Source organism: Athene cunicularia (assembly GCF_003259725.1).
Source record: "Athene cunicularia isolate RWA chromosome 10 unlocalized genomic scaffold, athCun1 chr10_part1, whole genome shotgun sequence".
Taxonomy (NCBI): domain Eukaryota; kingdom Metazoa; phylum Chordata; class Aves; order Strigiformes; family Strigidae; genus Athene; species Athene cunicularia.
Genome location: NW_020799112.1, coordinates 20,301,117 through 20,319,192, shown reverse-complemented (window position 1 = coordinate 20,319,192; position 18,076 = coordinate 20,301,117). Strand labels below are relative to the sequence as shown.

The window sequence follows — 18,076 nt, the reverse complement described above, 5'->3', positions numbered from 1 at the left end:
CTGCTCATCTTTAGTTTTATATATAAATACACACACATTTATACAGAGATTTCTTAATTAAAAGACATTTAATTTATTTTAGGTAGAACATAATTTGTGTCTGTAAGATTAGGAAAGATAAGATGCAATCAAGTTTCTACATGCAATTGTAATAAAAACAGTATAAAGACATTTTAACACCAGTAAATTTACATGAAGATTGGTTCTTATGTGAATGGTAAACGATACTCAACAGTTCCAACTGCTCAGTTTCATATGTTGCGGTACTGTCATTTCACTGTCATTTTACGTAAGGCACATGATTGTGCTTTAATCTTTTCCTTGTTTAAAATATTCTGCATTATTCTATAAAAAGCAGCTGGTTTCCTGCCCAAAAAAATCTGGTACATCTTTTTTTTCCATTCACTATATGTTCTGTAGAATGCAAATACTCTATTTGTCATATACCATTGCCTCCCAAAACCCAACAATCAAATGCTAAGCAGACTTGAAATTAAGGTTTCTTTTGCTTTCTGATGTGCAAAGATGAATTTAATTGGCTTTTAAGAGTGCTGAAGGTATTCAGAATAAATTCAGCCTCATTTGTCTTACAAAATTCTGTGCCAAGTAACAGACTTGTGAAATAACAGTCCTCCTACAAATTCCCTGTATTCAGTAAGGCAAAGCAAAGAATGTGCATCTCAGCCCCTTTTATTTATTTCATTTATACAAATATATTATTTATACAACTATATTATAAACATTTAAGAAATGGTTGTATTTCACCTGTATTAGGGTTGATGCTTGCTGCTATGTGGAAGTGCCCAAGTGCGTTTGCGTGATGTGAAATGTGACGCTGAACTTCATGAGTACCCTGTTGATCTGGCAGTACATCTGTGTGGGTAACAAGAACTGAAGATCTCCTTTGTCCTTTTCTCATGTTTTTCAAATGGTGAATTGTCTGGTATAGTTATAAAAAAATAAATCAAGAAATACTAAAAAACTGTAAGGTAAAAATTCACACTTACATAAAGCCTAAAGCTTTTTAACTTCCTTCTACCGGAGAAGTAAAGACTAATTTCCAAAGGATTATTTTAAATAGATTTCAACAGAGATTAGCAACACTTATGTACATCAGTTCTGGCCAAAGGCAAAGCTCTTCTAACAGTCTTCTGAAAGTTCCTTTAATATCTGCTCCAGCAACCACATGAAAATACACACAGTTTTGTGTAACATCCATGAACAAGATTACAACAATCTAAAAGCAGTAACCTTTGCAACAGAATTTTATAATGAATTATTTTTGTGTAACTGAAAACTGCTGAGAGCACATGGAGAGCACAACTGATTCAGCAGCCCAAAGCATACTTGGTTTTAGTCTCTCCGGTTTTGATGGTCATGATATGCAAGAAGTAAAAACTTGGTCTGATTGTAATAGTCTATAAGTGAGTACTGGGGTGGTTGGCTTTTTTTTGTTTTATTTTTCTGTTTTAATGTTGATAGGTTTTCTGTAAACTTAATAGACTTGAGACTGCCACTGAAATTGAACCCCATAATACCCTCCTTTGGAAATGCAATTATCAAATCAGGTAAATAAAAATTAAAAGTTTATTTACTGCTTCCACTGTTTCTAGAATGACAGCCTTTCAGACCAATCAGAATGACACCATCACTTACTGTTCCATATTAAACATTGTCTCTTCACATCAGTATTAGCTACAGAAAAAAAACAGATTGAGTTTTAAGAACATGGAGCTTGGATGCAGAGTTGCAAAGTCTCCAAATTCTTCCCTGTTTAGTAATAGACTTCAAAAACTGATATGAAATAATTCAGACTATTCTGTTATGCTTATAAGAACTAGATAATACACATTCTTAAGAGTTATACATCCTGTAAATATTAAAAGTTCTAAGAATTCTGAAGTAAAAAAATTGACAAAGTAAGTATTTACTTGTACCTCTAGTGCATGCTGTATTTTGTCCTTCTGCTTTCCGGACTGGGAGATGGTGCTGCTAATGCTGGAAGTGCTGGTTTCACAGATCTGCTCACCCAGAAGAGTGTCTTCTGGTAACAACGTCTCTGCCCACAGCCGACAGACGCCATCGAGACACGACGTGAGTAACACATTACAGACCAAGCCCCTAACGACAGACATATCAGGGTTACTACCTGTTGTAATTAGATTAGCTATACGGACACAGCAGAAATTAAGGGAGTATAAAAGTATTTAGTGGTTATTGGTTCATCCAAATTTCTGCCTCTCCCCTAACTAAAGGTTTTGTGTCAGTAGTGACTGTTGGCATGGTGATAAACCCACAGAGTATTGGTAAAAGCGCATGTGAACATGGAATAGTTAGTATTTGATAAATGCAACAGTTATTGTAATACTGCAGTTATGAAATTGCCTAAACTATCTGACTGGCTGGAATACGTGAAGAATACATAAATTGAAGAACTAATTAAACACAGTCTATATAACAACGCACAGAAAATAGTATACTAAATGCCAATCATGTAAACAAATATTTCCAGTGTCATAGCACCATTTGGCAAAAACAGAGCCTTACATCCATGTTTCCTGGCATAACCTGAGAAGGCATTGAAGTTTAGACCGTATTTTAGAATAAATCTCACCTGTTAACATGACTATCACTATTGTACTAGGTAATACAGAAGCGTATAGGAAAATGCTGATATGTTTTGTTTCTTGAAAGAAGAAGTAGAGAAATCTGATCGTGTTCTTGATGGCCAAACTTTGAACAGTATTAAAAAATACTCTGTCAAAGGCTTGCTTGCTTTTTTTTGAAAAAGGAATCTTTCAAACCTGGGCATGTACTTGCTAATGTTACGCCATGAAAATCCTGTCACTGCTCGAGGATGCGCCAAGTAAACAAATGAGAAGTGGACAACCCCTGAGCATTTTTTCTTTTCTTCATTCTCTTGGGGCAGAAGAGATGACTTCCAACCAGTCATAGGGTACCAAACCTTTAAGAGGCAGTCATCCTAGGTAAAGCAATACAAAACCATGGTGTTAGCTAGCTATAATTCCAAATGTCACAAAAAGAAAATCCCAAGTAATAAGGAAACTGCTGTTCTGGTATCTTTTGTGAAAAACTTGATTGATCTGTGGCCCAGAACTATTTGCAGTTTACAGACAACCCATTTCTGAGACCACTTATTTCATTGATGGTCATCCTGGAATGAGTTACAGGAGTGAAGAAATATTCTGCTGGCAACACTTCGCTCCCATAAGGAATTTTTTGTTCCAGTCCAGCTGGCCCCCTACTTTTCTCTTGGTTTCTATGCATAGCCCATATGCATGCTCAAATCCCACGTCCGTTTCCCTGCAAAGAGAGAGGCCAGAACCAGGCTGCCACTCACGCTACCATATTAAGCTCATTAACAGTCAGTTTCTCCACTGAGACAATTCGTGCTCTAAGTCCCCTTTGTTCCCATGCACAGGAGGCCTGACTTGCCTTGAAAGCACTGTACTTGAGCACAGGCACACAGCAGAGGAGCAGATGCATATCACAACCTTCCCCTCCACCAGCACAGCCTATACTACCTTTGTGGTTTGAATGGCTGGCCACCACTGACATAATTAACTAAAACAAACCTGAAATGCTGACACAGCAATACTACAAATGCTGGTAAGTGAGATTGGAGTATGACTATACTGCTGCGAGCTAAGGACATCACTAGTGTGGCAACAGTACACTGTACACAGCTGGATGCCACATCCCTGGATTTCAGGACTGGCTGCTGGAGTGGAGATACAGAATAAAGTAAATAAATGAATAAATTACAAACCTCTGAGAGTGTAGATAAAAGATAGTATTTCCTGACAAGCATCGAAAAGTACAGTATCTGACCACAGATTGTGCAAGAAGGAAGTCTGACAGGCAGCCCTGTTATTAGGATCAAAGCTGTGTACCTCATGAAACAACTAATATAGAGCTGTCCTACAGACAGGAAATGACTTCTGGAACCATCTGCCTCACCTATTTTGCCAAATTCTTTGCCATATAAAAGTATATTAATGGGAAATAGAAATATGGAATGAAGCAAATATTTTGATCGTTTTCTAACCACAATGATTCTAAATGCAGTATTTGTTAAGGTGATAAAAGTACATTTTTAGTCATAAACCAATGCATTCAGTTGTCCTCTTTGGTAAGCACATGAAAACAAAGGTTCCTAAAATTCCTGAAGCTCCTAAAGTTCTATTGTTCAACCAACATTCAGTGCAAGCAATAAATGCTTACCCGTCCAGACCTGAAAACCAAAGGGAATCACTCAAATGAGAGGGTGACTTTAACAAAGAGAATTATTAACTGAAAACTTAGCTTGAATAGCAATTTGACAAAAAATATGCCAAACTGAAATGGAACTTAAGAACTGATAACTGAACCCAGAATTCACTAAATAGAAAATCCTTTCTAATTTATCTACTGAGGTTTGCATATTATACCAGTTTAAACATGTATGTGTTCTATCATAAGGATCCAATATTTATCCTCATTATTTCCACCAAAGTAGAAAAACATGATTATGCATACCTGAAAGTTCATCTAAGTCTACTTTATCTAAAATAGGTATAGACAAGTCTGTATCATGGTCATTGGATTTCCAGGATGACTCTCAAGTATTCAGTAAGAGTACACAGCTAAATCCAATTTCTTGTTGCTGAAAATCACGTAATTACATGAAAAGCATTATACATGAGATGATAATTTAACTGAGCTCATACTACAACACAGTGTATGGTCCAGAACTATTCTATATTACTTATTTACTTTTGCCAAGCAAATGCAAAATATTGCAAACACTTATTTAACTGGTTTTTTTTGTGTCCTTACCTTCCCAGCTGTTGCAAAATATTCACCATCAGGAGACCATGCCATCAAATGCACTGATACTGCAGTCCTAAAGAACATGAGAGTAAAATGTAAGTTGTAAGTAAAGTCTATTTATTCTATAGTATTATTTCATATGTATTCAGTTGATTAAGTACTGCTGTTTGTTATTGAAATTAAATATAATAGTATTTGCCCACAAAATAAATTGTTTTAAGTCAGCAAGCCTAGGCTAGGTCCAGAGAGATCACAGAAGTGAAGTTTGTCCCCCTGCTCCTCTACTCCCAGTGACACCAAGACAAATAGTAGGAAGAAACTAAAGTGAAGATCTTTTAGATAATTTGTGATACTATTTGTCTGTGACTATAGCTTACGGGTCAGCTGTCTGAAAGAGGAAAACAGCCTATACAGTGCTTTGTGGCACAAAAGCTGCCTATGAACCTGTTTTCTCTTGACTTTTTTGAAGCAGCTGCATCCCAAGTCTGCATATATATATGAAAATGGCTGATCACAAAGCATTTCTGTAACCTGGATCTATAATAGAACTGGGTAGAAAGAGTTTCAGGACGCTCTTCCCAAGATTCAGGAAGCAGCTCTCAACTTTATTAGTGTATCCTATCTGCCAGCTACTGCTCCTCTGTTCAGTCTCATCAATTATCTCAAAACTTTCAAAGATGAGGAAACAGGAACAATTTTTATACATTGCTAGTGTTAGTTTGGGTAAGCCTTTGACTGGGTTAGCTGGTGACAGGTCATTTGAAAAGCAAGGAATTTTTATTTGGAGCAACTTACATTGTGTGAATTTATGGTATTTTAAGCTGATTTAAAAGCACATTTTAAAATATGGTTTTGGAGAGAAGATAGGGTTGATCTATGAGGTGGCGTTGCGATTTGTCTTAAAATAAAAATTATCTCAACTCACTTGCACTGCCAGACACATTTCCAGTCATTCAGAACTGGGAGGACTTTATCATCTTTGATCCGATTGTCAGGATCATCATCTTCGTCTTCTTCTAGAATGTCACTAGACGGAGGGGCCCACAATTGCAAAAAGTCAGTTGCTGTCAGCAGCCTGCTACCTGAAAGTGAGTAATACAAAGCTGTGAAACCAAGATGATGCATGTATATTAAATGATTAAGCCTGTCATCACATTTTGTTGAGAATTATTCAAAACAGGTTGAAAACTCAACTTTATAAAGTTCATTTTTAAGGACAGGATATTCAATCATATTATACAGCTGTTTTAATAATTCTGAATTTATAATACCTTTTAAGAAAAGACATCAAGGGTTTTTTGGTGACTTCAACTGATAAATTGTATTTAATAATGAATGTTGCAGATGCTAAATAGCCACTCACATCTCAAATAAATACACACAGACACCTTATAAATATCTGTGTCCAGGTACATTGCTGACTTCAACTGTGATAAAATCCTATTTAAATAATTAGTGGTAATTTAAGTCAGTTAGCAACTTAACATTGTGGGTCCCAAACTAAGTTGTTGCATATGAGTCTCAAACACTTGGCACAGCATCTTCACAAATGCTAACTGTGGCCTCACATTTTATGCAAAGCTGCCTGAGAACAGATAATCTAAAATTTCCATATTCATGCTCTCATTTTGTTACAATAAAAATAATTTGTGTTTGAGTTGTCCTAACTACAAACGTTGAACAAATACTTCACATTACCTTGAGGATCCCATGCCAGGTTGTACGTCATAGAACTGAGGAAGAATTGCCCAGTTTTAAGCCACTGACACTTTAGTTGCTGTAGTTTAAAAACAGTAAGGGATTAATTCTCACATCAACAGCAAAATACAAAGGTATTGGTATTCTTTATGTCTCTGTAAAATTGCTATTAAGCCTGTTGCAAAAACATTCAAGACCCAGTGCTAGATTGCTGAATCTAGTTTTAATAATTTAATTGTTTTATAAAAATTAAATGCATCAGAGTGCCCTGCAAACCAGATCTGGACCTGTCACACATACAAATATATCTGTAGATTATTTTAAACTAGTTAGGTCATATATTTATAACAACATAAGAGATGGCAGTATAGATTCAACAAAGATTGTGAAACCTGCTTGAGAACATACTTCAGGCTTTAGTCTCAGCCACGGCTGTGCTGTTAAAACCAGCCTGGATACACATATACAAGCCTAAGCCATATTTTTATACCACAGATCAGACGACCTCTTCAAGGTAAAGAAACACCAACTTGTCACCATGTCATTCCAGTATGAGATTCAAGAACAAGATGTTGTTGTGAACTTAGGAGGAGTGCAGTCCCCAGTTTGATTTCTGCAGTTGAAGATTCTACCCATCCATTTTTATTACGGATGGTGGAAAATGTTCACCCATTAGTCTTTTGTGTGCCAATACAGCATAATAACAATAATTGACAGACAAACTTTTGCCTCTTCTAACAGCCTAAACCGAATTACAAATATGAAATACATACTTACACAATTTCTTTTATGAGAATTTATACCAAGAGGTTCAAAAATGCAAACAGCATTTCCATACGATGCTGCAATCTGGAAAAAAAAAAATAAAAAAATTTGAAGACTCAAAATGTAAGACTAGGAGATAAGTGTAACCACTCCTTAGTATTCCAAAATAGCTAAAGAATTTCCCATACCTTCTACATGCCATTGCTCAAGAAAAGTGAAATCAATCCAGATGTCATTAATTGTGTTACAGGTATACTTTCTTAAAGAAGTTGAGAAATACTTCTGAACAAGCCCATCTTTAAGACTTTAAGTCTAAGTAGGGAAGACATCTTGTTCAGTGGGATAAACACTGTCAATCAGATCTAATATATTCTTCTAGGGTAACTACCGTTAATGCATAAGGGAAAGCTGATGCCTTCACTTCTTCTGCCCACGTTCTGTCTACTTCACAGCTAATAAATTAATTATTAGTGTCTGGGTCTCCATGTGTTCCCAGATTCCATTTTGTACCACTAAATAATAATTACAAGAAACGGGAGGAAAGGTAATTGTATTTTGAACAGTTAAACACATTTTGAAGGGAGGCAAATGGTAAACAGAAAACCTGAAGTACTTATACCACTAAACCCCTCAATTTCTTTCACCCACTTATTTCATAGAAAGCTCCATGGTCTTTCTTAGAAATTTATCTAGTTATGTTTCTAATACTCATATACTTATGAGTATGTTTGACTACCTTTAAAGTTCCTTTTTCTTCCTTAAAAGACTTTAAAAGAAAAACTGTTTAACTTCTTCCCATTGAGGATCTGGTTTCCTCAATATAGAAGTGATATAAAAGTTTCACAATATTTATTATGAAATGTTAGTTCCTCTTCCGGAAGAGGGGAGTGGGGGATGGAAGGCTGCAACAGCACACCCCCAAAGAACAGAAGAGACCCTGAGTTTGGAGTCCTGAATGCAGAGCCACCCCGGGGCTCATGGTTATCTTGCAGAGTTCACCTGTGCAGCTGGAATCTCTCCCAGTCCTACTGGGACGGCACTGCTGCCAGCTAAACCTGTCCAGACCCTAACGGGGGCTTTCTCAATACTGCAACCAGGTTTTAACCAGCTAACATTAGGAGGCAGTGACAACTGACAAAATCTGCTCAGTGCACTACCATATCTCATAGAAAATATTTATTTCTCAGCAATCAAAACTCTTTAGCATTGTTTAGAGATTAAAAGTAAAAGGGCCATGCAGTTACAACAGCTCATACTGTACTACTTCTAAACACTAACCCTAAACGTGCCTAAGCTTTCCTGAAAAATAAAGTATTTCTAATTCATTACTTTGCAGGACACACACACACACACACACACACACACACGTGTGTGTATATATGTATATATCAATGATTTATCCTTGTCTTTAGGTAGATGAAAGTATAAAATAATGGAGACAATACCAATAATACCATTCCCATTCTGGTACTGTACTTTAACTAACACATATTTCCACATTTTGTGAGACCTGTTATTGCAGGTCCTGGAAAGGAATAAAAACCATTGTTACAAGGTGATCCCTGCTTCCCCTATCCCCCCCTCCCCTGAAGAAAACCCCTACTACATTGAAACAGTTCTCTGAGTAACACAAAAGCTGTTATTCTAATTTACAGCTCAGTAAAAACTGATCTTTGTCATGAAATTAACTCATTAATGCCACTAATGCATTCTGTTGTTTAATTATTTCATTTAAAGTATTCATATGTTTTCAAGATTCAATATAAATTTATTAAAATCCTTACCCTGCCTTGTCGTTGGGAGCACTCCACACAACTGACCTGGATATTTCCATGTTTAGCACCAGGAATAATTTGCACACACTCAAAGTCATTTGCCAGAATAACAATATCACAACCAGAGCCATATGCCTGAAATATATTTTAAAAGAAATACAATTAAAAACCCTAACTGAATACTTGTAAGATGACACGTTTTTGAGAGATCTATGAAAATCCCCACTGAAACACCATGTTCCTATGCAGTAGGTTTATTTCTTGCCAATTCAGTAGCACCCACAGAATATAAGCAACAAGTGAAAACAAAGTAGCAAAGGACACATTATGGCAAACAGAAACAGGGAAAACAAACCAAAACAGCCAAACTTACTAAATTACTCTAATTTGTTGTTTGGGTTTTTTTAGGTTTGTTTTGTTTTGTTTTTGTTTTTTTTTTCATCCAATTCTTGTTGCCTCTTACAGCAACACAGCCAAGAGTTTACTATTCAGGTGCACTTATAAAATTTGCCTATGAATTTCTTAAATATGTGTGTTGTGCTTTTTTTTTTTTTTTAAGAAAAAAAGATTATTAAGTGATTCTTTTCTACAAGAATCTAATATCTTTGCTTTTCTGTGTTTTAAGAAGTGCGCTTTACTAAAGTGTAAAATAACAAAGATTTGTTTGGATATGCCTTCTCTTATGTAATGCACGCTACAGTCTAAATAATTTAAGAATAAGTTACAGAACAATAATAGCTTGCAGCACTTTTTATTGCCAGGATAAATATATATATCTGTCTGCCAACCTTTCCCTTGTCCGAGTGTGTCAGAATATTCTAAAAAAGTTTAATCACTCCAGATGATCTGTCCCACTGCACTCCCACATTCAGGCACAGAAATCCCTCCCTAGCAACAATCTATCAGTGAGCCTTTTAAAGTAAACTGTTAAAGCTGTAGCTCTCTTTCCTTAAAGTGACTTTTCCACTGATTCCAATACAATAGGAAGAAATTTTACAACAGCTGAATTAAGCAGAGTGCAAATCCTCAACAGCCAGTTTCAGCTGGTACAAAAATCACTTTGTCATTTTAACTTGTCTCCTGCTTCTTTTGCAATAATTTCCAAATTACTGAGTCATAGCTCTCTCCTTTGAAGTCAATCAGTTTAAAGGCTACCTGTCTTATTTTTGAGAAGTGTATGAGAAATTGTATTTCTATAGATTTACAGGATCAAAGCCCTTTGGTGGGCACACTAAAATAACGGTACAAGATAACCGCTGGAACTAGAATGGAAAATTTAGGTCTCATGACCTTCTATGTCTACTTCTGATCCTCCTGGAAAGGTGCAGCAAGAGTAGAAGTCTGAAGAAAAAGGCTTAACTTTGTGAATATAGTCACTGCTAAAAACAAGGAACAGCAATAGAAGCAGCAAGGCAGTAACAGAGGCCTCAGGAATTACATCATACAATTGCATACACAAAAAAGAAAACTGTACAAAACACAGAATGTCTAAAATATTTCCAAGGTTATTTCACAAAAATAAAGTGACTCAGTGTTGTCTGAGTCCTCAAGCCCACAACCGCTGTTCTGGGAAGCTCTGAGGAACTGATACTGGAGTTATTCACAGTGTAAGCAGGGGAGGAAAAAAAAAAAAACCAAACCAACAACAACCAAACCACGAACCTCTAAAAGGTTGTTAGAGGGAGATTATCTATGTAACAGAATATCCTAGCTCCTTGACAACTAGGCTATGCAATTATTAGACCCAGTCTGGAAAGGAGTAAGTTATTATTAAACTGCAATAGGATTATTTCTAGAAAGACAAAGAAAGATGAGATTCTGAGATAAGTTCTAGCATTGAATGGAATGTCTTTTCGTTTTATTGTTTTCCTACTTTTTATATTGGAATTTGTTGCAAAACAAACTCCACCAGCAGCATGGAATGCTGGACAGGCCAGCAAACGTTCGCAAGTAGGAAGGAAGAAGATGGAGACCAGGATGTGAATGCCCGTAAGTAGACAGGAAAATAAAAGCAGGTCCTCTTGGTCTAATAATTTATTCAGAATTCACAAGCAATTGATGTCCTACTGTTTACTTCAAAGGGTGAGCAACTAAAACAGAAAAGAAAGACTTCTTTTCAACAGTCTGCCTCATACCTACTAATATAAACCTACTAAAAGACATGATTTAAATTGTTATCTAGCACAGGAAAAACACCTACAAAGCCACTTCAAACAGAGGACTTAAACCTTTCAGATACCCTATTTTCTCACTGGCAATACTGATAACTTGACTTGCAGATTTCAAACTAAATTAAACATAATTTATTACTACTTGCAATCCTGTTAGCTGGAGATACGGATGTGTGCCTCAGAAATGATACAGGGAAAGGAAAAGCCTTCTCAACTTGAATGTCCTTATGCTTATGGGTGTGTATTATTGATAATGCACAAAACAGACAATATTTTACACTTGGGTATGTCTGTTGACTCAGTGAAGCAAAAGAATTTAGTGGCTTCCTTTTAAAATGTTTTAATTTCTCTTCTCTCCTGTCCATACTTCTTCTTATAGTCACAAAGCAGTATTTTCCTGGCTAATTATACTATTTAGCGTAGTTTTTACCAAGTTAAGTAAAAAGGTCGTTGTGAATTAGAAGAGTGGTTTACACTAGATTATTTTTTTTTTCTTGAAGAATCATCAAGAAGTAGACACCTCTTTCCTAAGTGAAATCTTATTACTGTCATTCATATCCATCCTACTCTTTGCCTGTGTTTGGCACTGCACCAACAAGTGACTCAGCACACCTAAGTGTCCTGTGACAACAGAGAGGATCTAGTCTGTCAGAGACCCTTGTCGAGACACATACCAGGCTTCAGCTTAAGGTTCTCTGAGCAAGTGCTGTCTCTTGGTTCTGGGGTCATCTCAGTGTAGGTATTTATTCTGAGAATGTCTCTAACTTCTTGACAGTATATTAAAGTTTACTTACTTTAGATCTTAAATTTACTTCAAGAAGTACATTTATTATACAACCTCACCTTTGAGAAAAGGTGTCCCCTCATTTTAAAACAAGTATTCACTTTTTCACATTTATAGTCTCCAATTTTCTCAAAACAGAAAAGGTTAATATACTTTTCTGGACGGAAAGATATTTCCATATTTCACATTATACATCTAAATACAAGTTCTCCATTTGATTACTTTTATGAGGCTTTTCTAATATACTGAATATATTAACATGTTTATACTTGAACCCAACACATTTCTATTAAATCCTCTTTTCATTTTGTCCTCTCACTCCTCAAGCTGGTATTGCAAAAGTACCCTACACTGGCAAAGAATGGGGAAGTGTCATAATATTTAACATCAGTAGTTCCTTCTTAAGGATTCAGCTGACATCTTCAGGGAGATCATTCATGCCACCACAGGTCTCTCCTGCCAGAGCAACAGTGGCCACAATATTTGTGGCAACAGACTTACAGTCTGCACAGCCTGATAAAAAGAACGGAAAATTGGTAAGGCATACAAAAAGGAAAGATGGAAAATAAGATGCTGAGATACTGTAATGGATGAGAACAGCACAGAGGTCTTAGATAAACAGAATTATAAGCAGCCACTGAATGAAGCAAGTGCAGTAAAAGCCACCCACATGGAGTGTCTGCCAACCTCCATTTCCAATGTCGCTGATAACTTCAAAGAGAAAATTAAATGGAGTTGCAGAACCGCCAGAACACAAGGATGACTTGCAGGATCCATAAGCAACTAATAAGCTGTAGTTTGCCAGTGTCTGCTCTAACTGTCAAGTTCTGGGACCACCGAATTGCACAATGACAAAGCTCTAATTGAATGCAGGAGCACCAGACAGAAGTAGGACATTATGTCCTACTGTAAGAGTTTATGCTACATCCTCAGTTTTCAGACAATACGAAAGCAGCATGTGCATCTCCCTCTCTCAGCTGCCCATGTTTTCCAGTTTGGTTCTCTAATTTTAATGTTGCAATCTGGAACTAACAGACAGGGAAACAATTATTCCTTCATATTCTCACCTTGTTTTTTCTTTATATAAATATTTTTCTCTGTATAAAGAATGATTCTACTCTTTCTATAACCTGTGACTCTTTATATTTTGGTGTAAGTGAAATAGAGCAGAAGTCTTCAAGCTCTGGAGTGCACTGTTAGAGGTACAGAGGCATTTAAAGATGATAAATTACTTGGAAGAATCAGAATCAGCCCACGGTGGTGTGTATATATATATATAAAAAAGTTTCTAAATAGCTAAAATTACATAAATTAAAATCTGTATTAAAACCTGAATTAAAGCCTGTATTGGCCTTATAGTACTCCTCCAGTATAACAACACTCATCCTTAAGTTTCTGGCTATGGATAGTAAACGTGTAAGATACAGAAATTCCTCCACCTCCCTGTTAGCAATGAAGACACCTGAATTATGAAACATTTCCAAACTCTCATCAATGGACACAATATTTACACTTCTCCTCTCTGCCAGCTAAGTATTAGTAGAATTACATACACTTAATGCAAACTAGCAGAATAACTGTAAAAACCTCCAACCCACTACTAGCCTGGGGCCTGTAGAACAGGCCTTCCTAAACTGACATTTGAGACAAATTAATGATTAAATACTTTACAATATGCTTACACACAGAGCTTCAGAGGAAAAAGAACACGGTAAGGATTCAGATGTTAAGCATCTGTAGTGCAGTTCATATAAACCTAACACAGCAAGGAACATATAGATACATGTATAAGTAGTAATAAATGAGAGGGATTTGCAAATAAGGGTTTTATAAGAAGTCATTCTCCAAGAGGAAAGAAGTAGAGGAGAACCCTACACAGCAGAGAAAACCTGTTCTCAGTTGCTGTATCTTGTGGCCATAGTGGTGTGGATGGAGATTTTGCTGTTTTCAGTGACGTAAAGAAAAGTTTACATGGGTGTAGGAGACTTTCATCTGCAACAGCTTCTAAATTCATTACATGTGGTTCCAGGCCAAGCATCAGTACTGGCATGGAAGATGGAAGGAAATTAATCTTTATCAAAAATGAAAAATAATAAATTAATTTTTTTTCCCACTTCTATCAGAAAAGTTCTTATGTACAGATACTCCTAAAATGTGATACTCTTTCATTAATAATGTTTCAAGTTCCGTATTTTGTGCATTTAGTGATACCTTGTACAAGACGTAAATATTTATTATCTTCTGTTTGTGGGATACTAGCCAGAGATTGGGATTTTTATGCTTATAGAATCTAGCCTTTAGGTAACTGACATAGCAATGATTTGTTTGGGTTTTTTTTTAACTTTAGAAACAGCTACATTCTGCTCAGAGTTTCAGGGGGGAAAAAAAAAACCCTGAGCTCGGACAGAGGGCAGAAGTCATAAAACCAAAATCAGGACAGCTCATCATCTTTATCTGAAACCCCTTTGCTCCACATCACAGAAAGTCAGGTTGATAACAGACATCCCACACAGAGTTAAGGTCAGTGACTGAAACTGGCTCAACATAAATGTTGAGTCAGTGACTGAAATTGGCTTAACAACAAGAAATCAACTGTGGTTTGAAAAATGTAGTTTACTACCTTTAAAAACTTACTAGCTGCCAGTGAGACTGAGGTTCAAACAACATACCCTTCTTCTGTCTAGGCAAGGTGTGTGCTCTAAGGCCCTTCTGTAGAAAGCTCAACTTTGACCTTCTGTAAACCCGCTTGTGAAACACGGTTAGCAATATTTGCTGAAATGAGAATGTGAAGCAACAGCAAGCTGAATGGTGCACAAAATAATTATGAGAAATGACAAAACCAGAACATCTGTCATTGAGTACTTAAACCCTTTGCTTGTGCAGTGTCCTTTCTGGAGCGCAAATGAAGGGAGGCTGAAGAGACTGCCTGGTAGAAAACAGCATTATGAAGCTATTTTGCTTCTAATCACCCTTCAAACAATTTTTTCCTGTGTATTACCCACTCCATTAGACTGGGTGCAATACAGCCACAACATCACATCCATAAGCCAGTTTGTTAACCAAACATCTGTGTGCTTCATCTCTTATTTGGGAAATTCTAGATGTATGTCAGCATTGCTGCAAGCAGATGTGGGAGCACAGGGAGGAAAGGACACTACGTGCATTTAGTTAGAAAACTGATAAAACCTTTGTAGCCAACCTACAGCAACTATCTCTATTTCTTTGGATTTGTTTTGCTTTATGGAGTCACTAATACTTGGGTTTTCTTCAGGTAAAGAAAAATTAATGACAAAATTATTTATTTTCCCTGTCTTCTTCTCAGAGAAACTACATGACTTTCACCAAAGCTTTAAACAAGTTAAGGCAGAACTTATCATCTTAGCTCTAGTGACACTGACTTGGAAATTCACAGCTTACTTCTATCCTCAGCAAGGAGTCACGTAAACAAGCCAAGAGCAAACCATAGAGGAAAGGAAGGATGAAGAACCACCTGAGAACTGCAGTGTCCCTGATCAGGTCAGAATTAAGTGTGTTCCTTCTCTCAGAATCCCAGGATTGCTGGAGTTAGGCATCTAAAGCAAGCTCATCTTTAGAGGACATTTATCTTTCTCCTCAAAAAAAAAAAAAAAGCTCCAAAACTATTAACTAGTGAATACATATATACATGTAACCAAGCTGTTATTCTACTGTTAAGTGCAGTAACTTTGAGTGATTCATTTCTGCACAGAAAAAAGCCATAATTTCAAGTCCCTGTGATGAATCAGTCGTAGCAATTTTGAACTAGTTCTCACACTGTTTTGCCAGTTATTAGGCCTAGCATAAAGGACACAGCCAGCATAAAGATGAACCAATAACCAAGTTGTATTTGATACAAAAGGGTCAGCACATGGGTGAGCGCTGGGGGTACAAACAAGTCAGTCAAGTTATACATAATCAACATCAATCGAACAACGACACCGCACAACCAACAATGGGTGGAATAAATGGTGACATGCAGTCTCCCATAAAAGGGACAGGAGACAACCGAGTCAACAAGTCAAATACCTAAGACCAAGGAAGCCACATACTGAATCTCTACACTGCCCGTGTTTACAAAGGCCAGACCTAACTGGAGCCCAGTCCCAGGGAGGCGGGAGGTCCTTCCCCAACAGGGAACTCTGCACAGGGCATCCACCCTGGAGGGAAGCTTAAAGGCAAAACTCACCCCCACTTTGGGAAGGGCTGTGGGAATCACCTACATGTCAATTTGGGGCTTGGGGTTGAAACATCTGCACACATTTTAAACAGATTCTCGAACATCAACCAAAACATAAGCAAGCACATGCGCACACAGACAATGGCTCCTCTGCCACAGCCTAACTGCACATGGATTCACAGAGTACAGCACATCCTGTGCAGATCTCCCTTAACCTCTGGCCTTTCACTGCTCCGATTCTGCTGTGTTCTAGAGGCTGACAGGTATCAGGTCTTAAGACTGTGTCTACAGAGTCAGGCTCTGTGACCAACACAGACGATCTCTTGCCTAAACTGCAAATCCTGCTTCAAGGATCTGAGTTAAAAGTCATGACTCCAAACAGCTTAATGGTTTGGGGGGACAAAGCTATGTCAATACAGCATTACTGATGTTGACCAACAGAAATTAAGGTTAGGCTCTAATGGAAGTGACACCTACAGTGGATGGTAGACTGCGATGCTACTGAGAGTCACAAAGGTGACTCATTTCCTAACAATTGGGATATGAGACCCCAAACTGTTTGCAAGGTGATGTTTTTAAACCATAAGGTTTACTACAGGATCAAGGTCTAGAACAGCAGCAAATACCACAAGAGAAAGGAGAAAAAGGGAAGAAAGTTTCAGCTGTGGAAGTCCAGAAGATACATTTATTAAAGCATATTTATCCCTTTAGTTCCTTCTTTATTATAAAAAACTGGATGCAGCAGCCAGAAAAGACAGTGAGGTCTGTTACATGCAGTTCTGTAATTAACATGTTACCAAATGATTCTGCATTTTTTTTGGTAAAACATGACTTTTGTTCTTGGAAAATTCTTGTATAAATCATAATATATGATTATTTTTTTAAATGTTATTGAAATGATGAGAATTAGCATAAAGTTGTCTTTCATAATACCGGTTGATTGACTTCTCAAATTGTCACAGTAGAAAGAAACACATTAGAATATGAATGCGAGTAAACGACTTCTTACATAAATATCAAAAAGTAACAGAGGTCCCTTTAATAGCAGTATGGCTGCATAGCAGCAGAGCAAGGAAAATAAAGACAGACATGGCACCTTTTATTTGAGACTTTCAAGCATTCATTACTGAAATTAGACATCTGTGATAACGTAAAGTAAGCTTTAAATGTTTGACAAGTCTGTTGACAGTTATCTTAGACTAAAAAGGATGCTCTGTATCATGTAGCTTGGAATTGATTCGTGCCTGAGATATAATCGCATAAATGTTAATAGAAAACCTAATGAGACAATTTATTCCCAAATAATAACATACTGATCGGGTGATAGCACGCAAAACACTGCAGAAGCTGATCACTCATTAAAATCAGAGAAGCGTAAACTAAAAAAAGTGGAAATTGACATTAGAATAAACAAAAATAGCCCGTGGATGATAAACAGATTTTATTATGTAAACTACTGGACTCTTGAAATGTACTTAGTGTATCTCTTTCTTTTCTCTTACAGTTTAAAAGGAGAATTTTCAAATTAAGTGTTTTATTAACCACAGAAATTGAAGCCAAACGCTCATCAATAGCGGACAGGCTGCTTCAGAAACCCAGTGCAACAGACTCTGCAGCAGGACCATACACACACAGAAGCGCCCCGCAAAATGCGGGGGGTTCCCTGGCTCCCGACTCGAATGCAGTCGCCGGAGGGACCCCGGCCTCCCCCTGCCGCGGGGGGAGCGGCGGTAAGCGGCCGGGCTCGGGCCTGTCTCCTCCCGCGCCGCGATGCCCCCCAGGCCCCGCACCTATAGCCACGCCGGCTCTGCCCCCCCTCGCCCTGACAACGCCGGCAGCTCCGCTCCCGGTACCC

General features: G+C 37.3%; 1 protein-coding gene across 6 annotated transcripts in view; it reads right to left on the bottom strand.

The window, feature by feature from the left end:
- DMXL2 (Dmx like 2) overlaps positions 1–9,205 on the bottom strand; it is a 45,447-nt gene extending 36,242 nt beyond the window's left edge. For 3 of the 6 annotated variants that reach the window (XM_026856230.1, XM_026856231.1, XM_026856232.1), the window contains exons 1-8: positions 9,081–9,205; positions 7,309–7,380; positions 6,532–6,610; positions 5,759–5,915; positions 4,840–4,906; positions 2,805–2,983; positions 1,938–2,121; positions 766–940 (exon numbers count right to left, since the gene is read on the bottom strand). In XM_026856230.1, coding sequence (XP_026712031.1) covers positions 766–940; positions 1,938–2,121; positions 2,805–2,983; positions 4,840–4,906; positions 5,759–5,915; positions 6,532–6,562 — 793 coding nt within the window. In that variant the 5' untranslated portion in view covers positions 6,563–6,610; positions 7,309–7,380; positions 9,081–9,205. Of the gene's footprint in view, positions 1–765; positions 941–1,937; positions 2,122–2,804; positions 2,984–4,839; positions 4,907–5,758; positions 5,916–6,531; positions 6,611–7,308; positions 7,381–9,080 lie in introns of those variants that run through there. The other 3 variants (XM_026856227.1, XM_026856229.1, XM_026856228.1) reach the window with 1 other exon arrangement.
- Between the last annotated feature and the right edge of the window lie 8,871 nt (positions 9,206–18,076).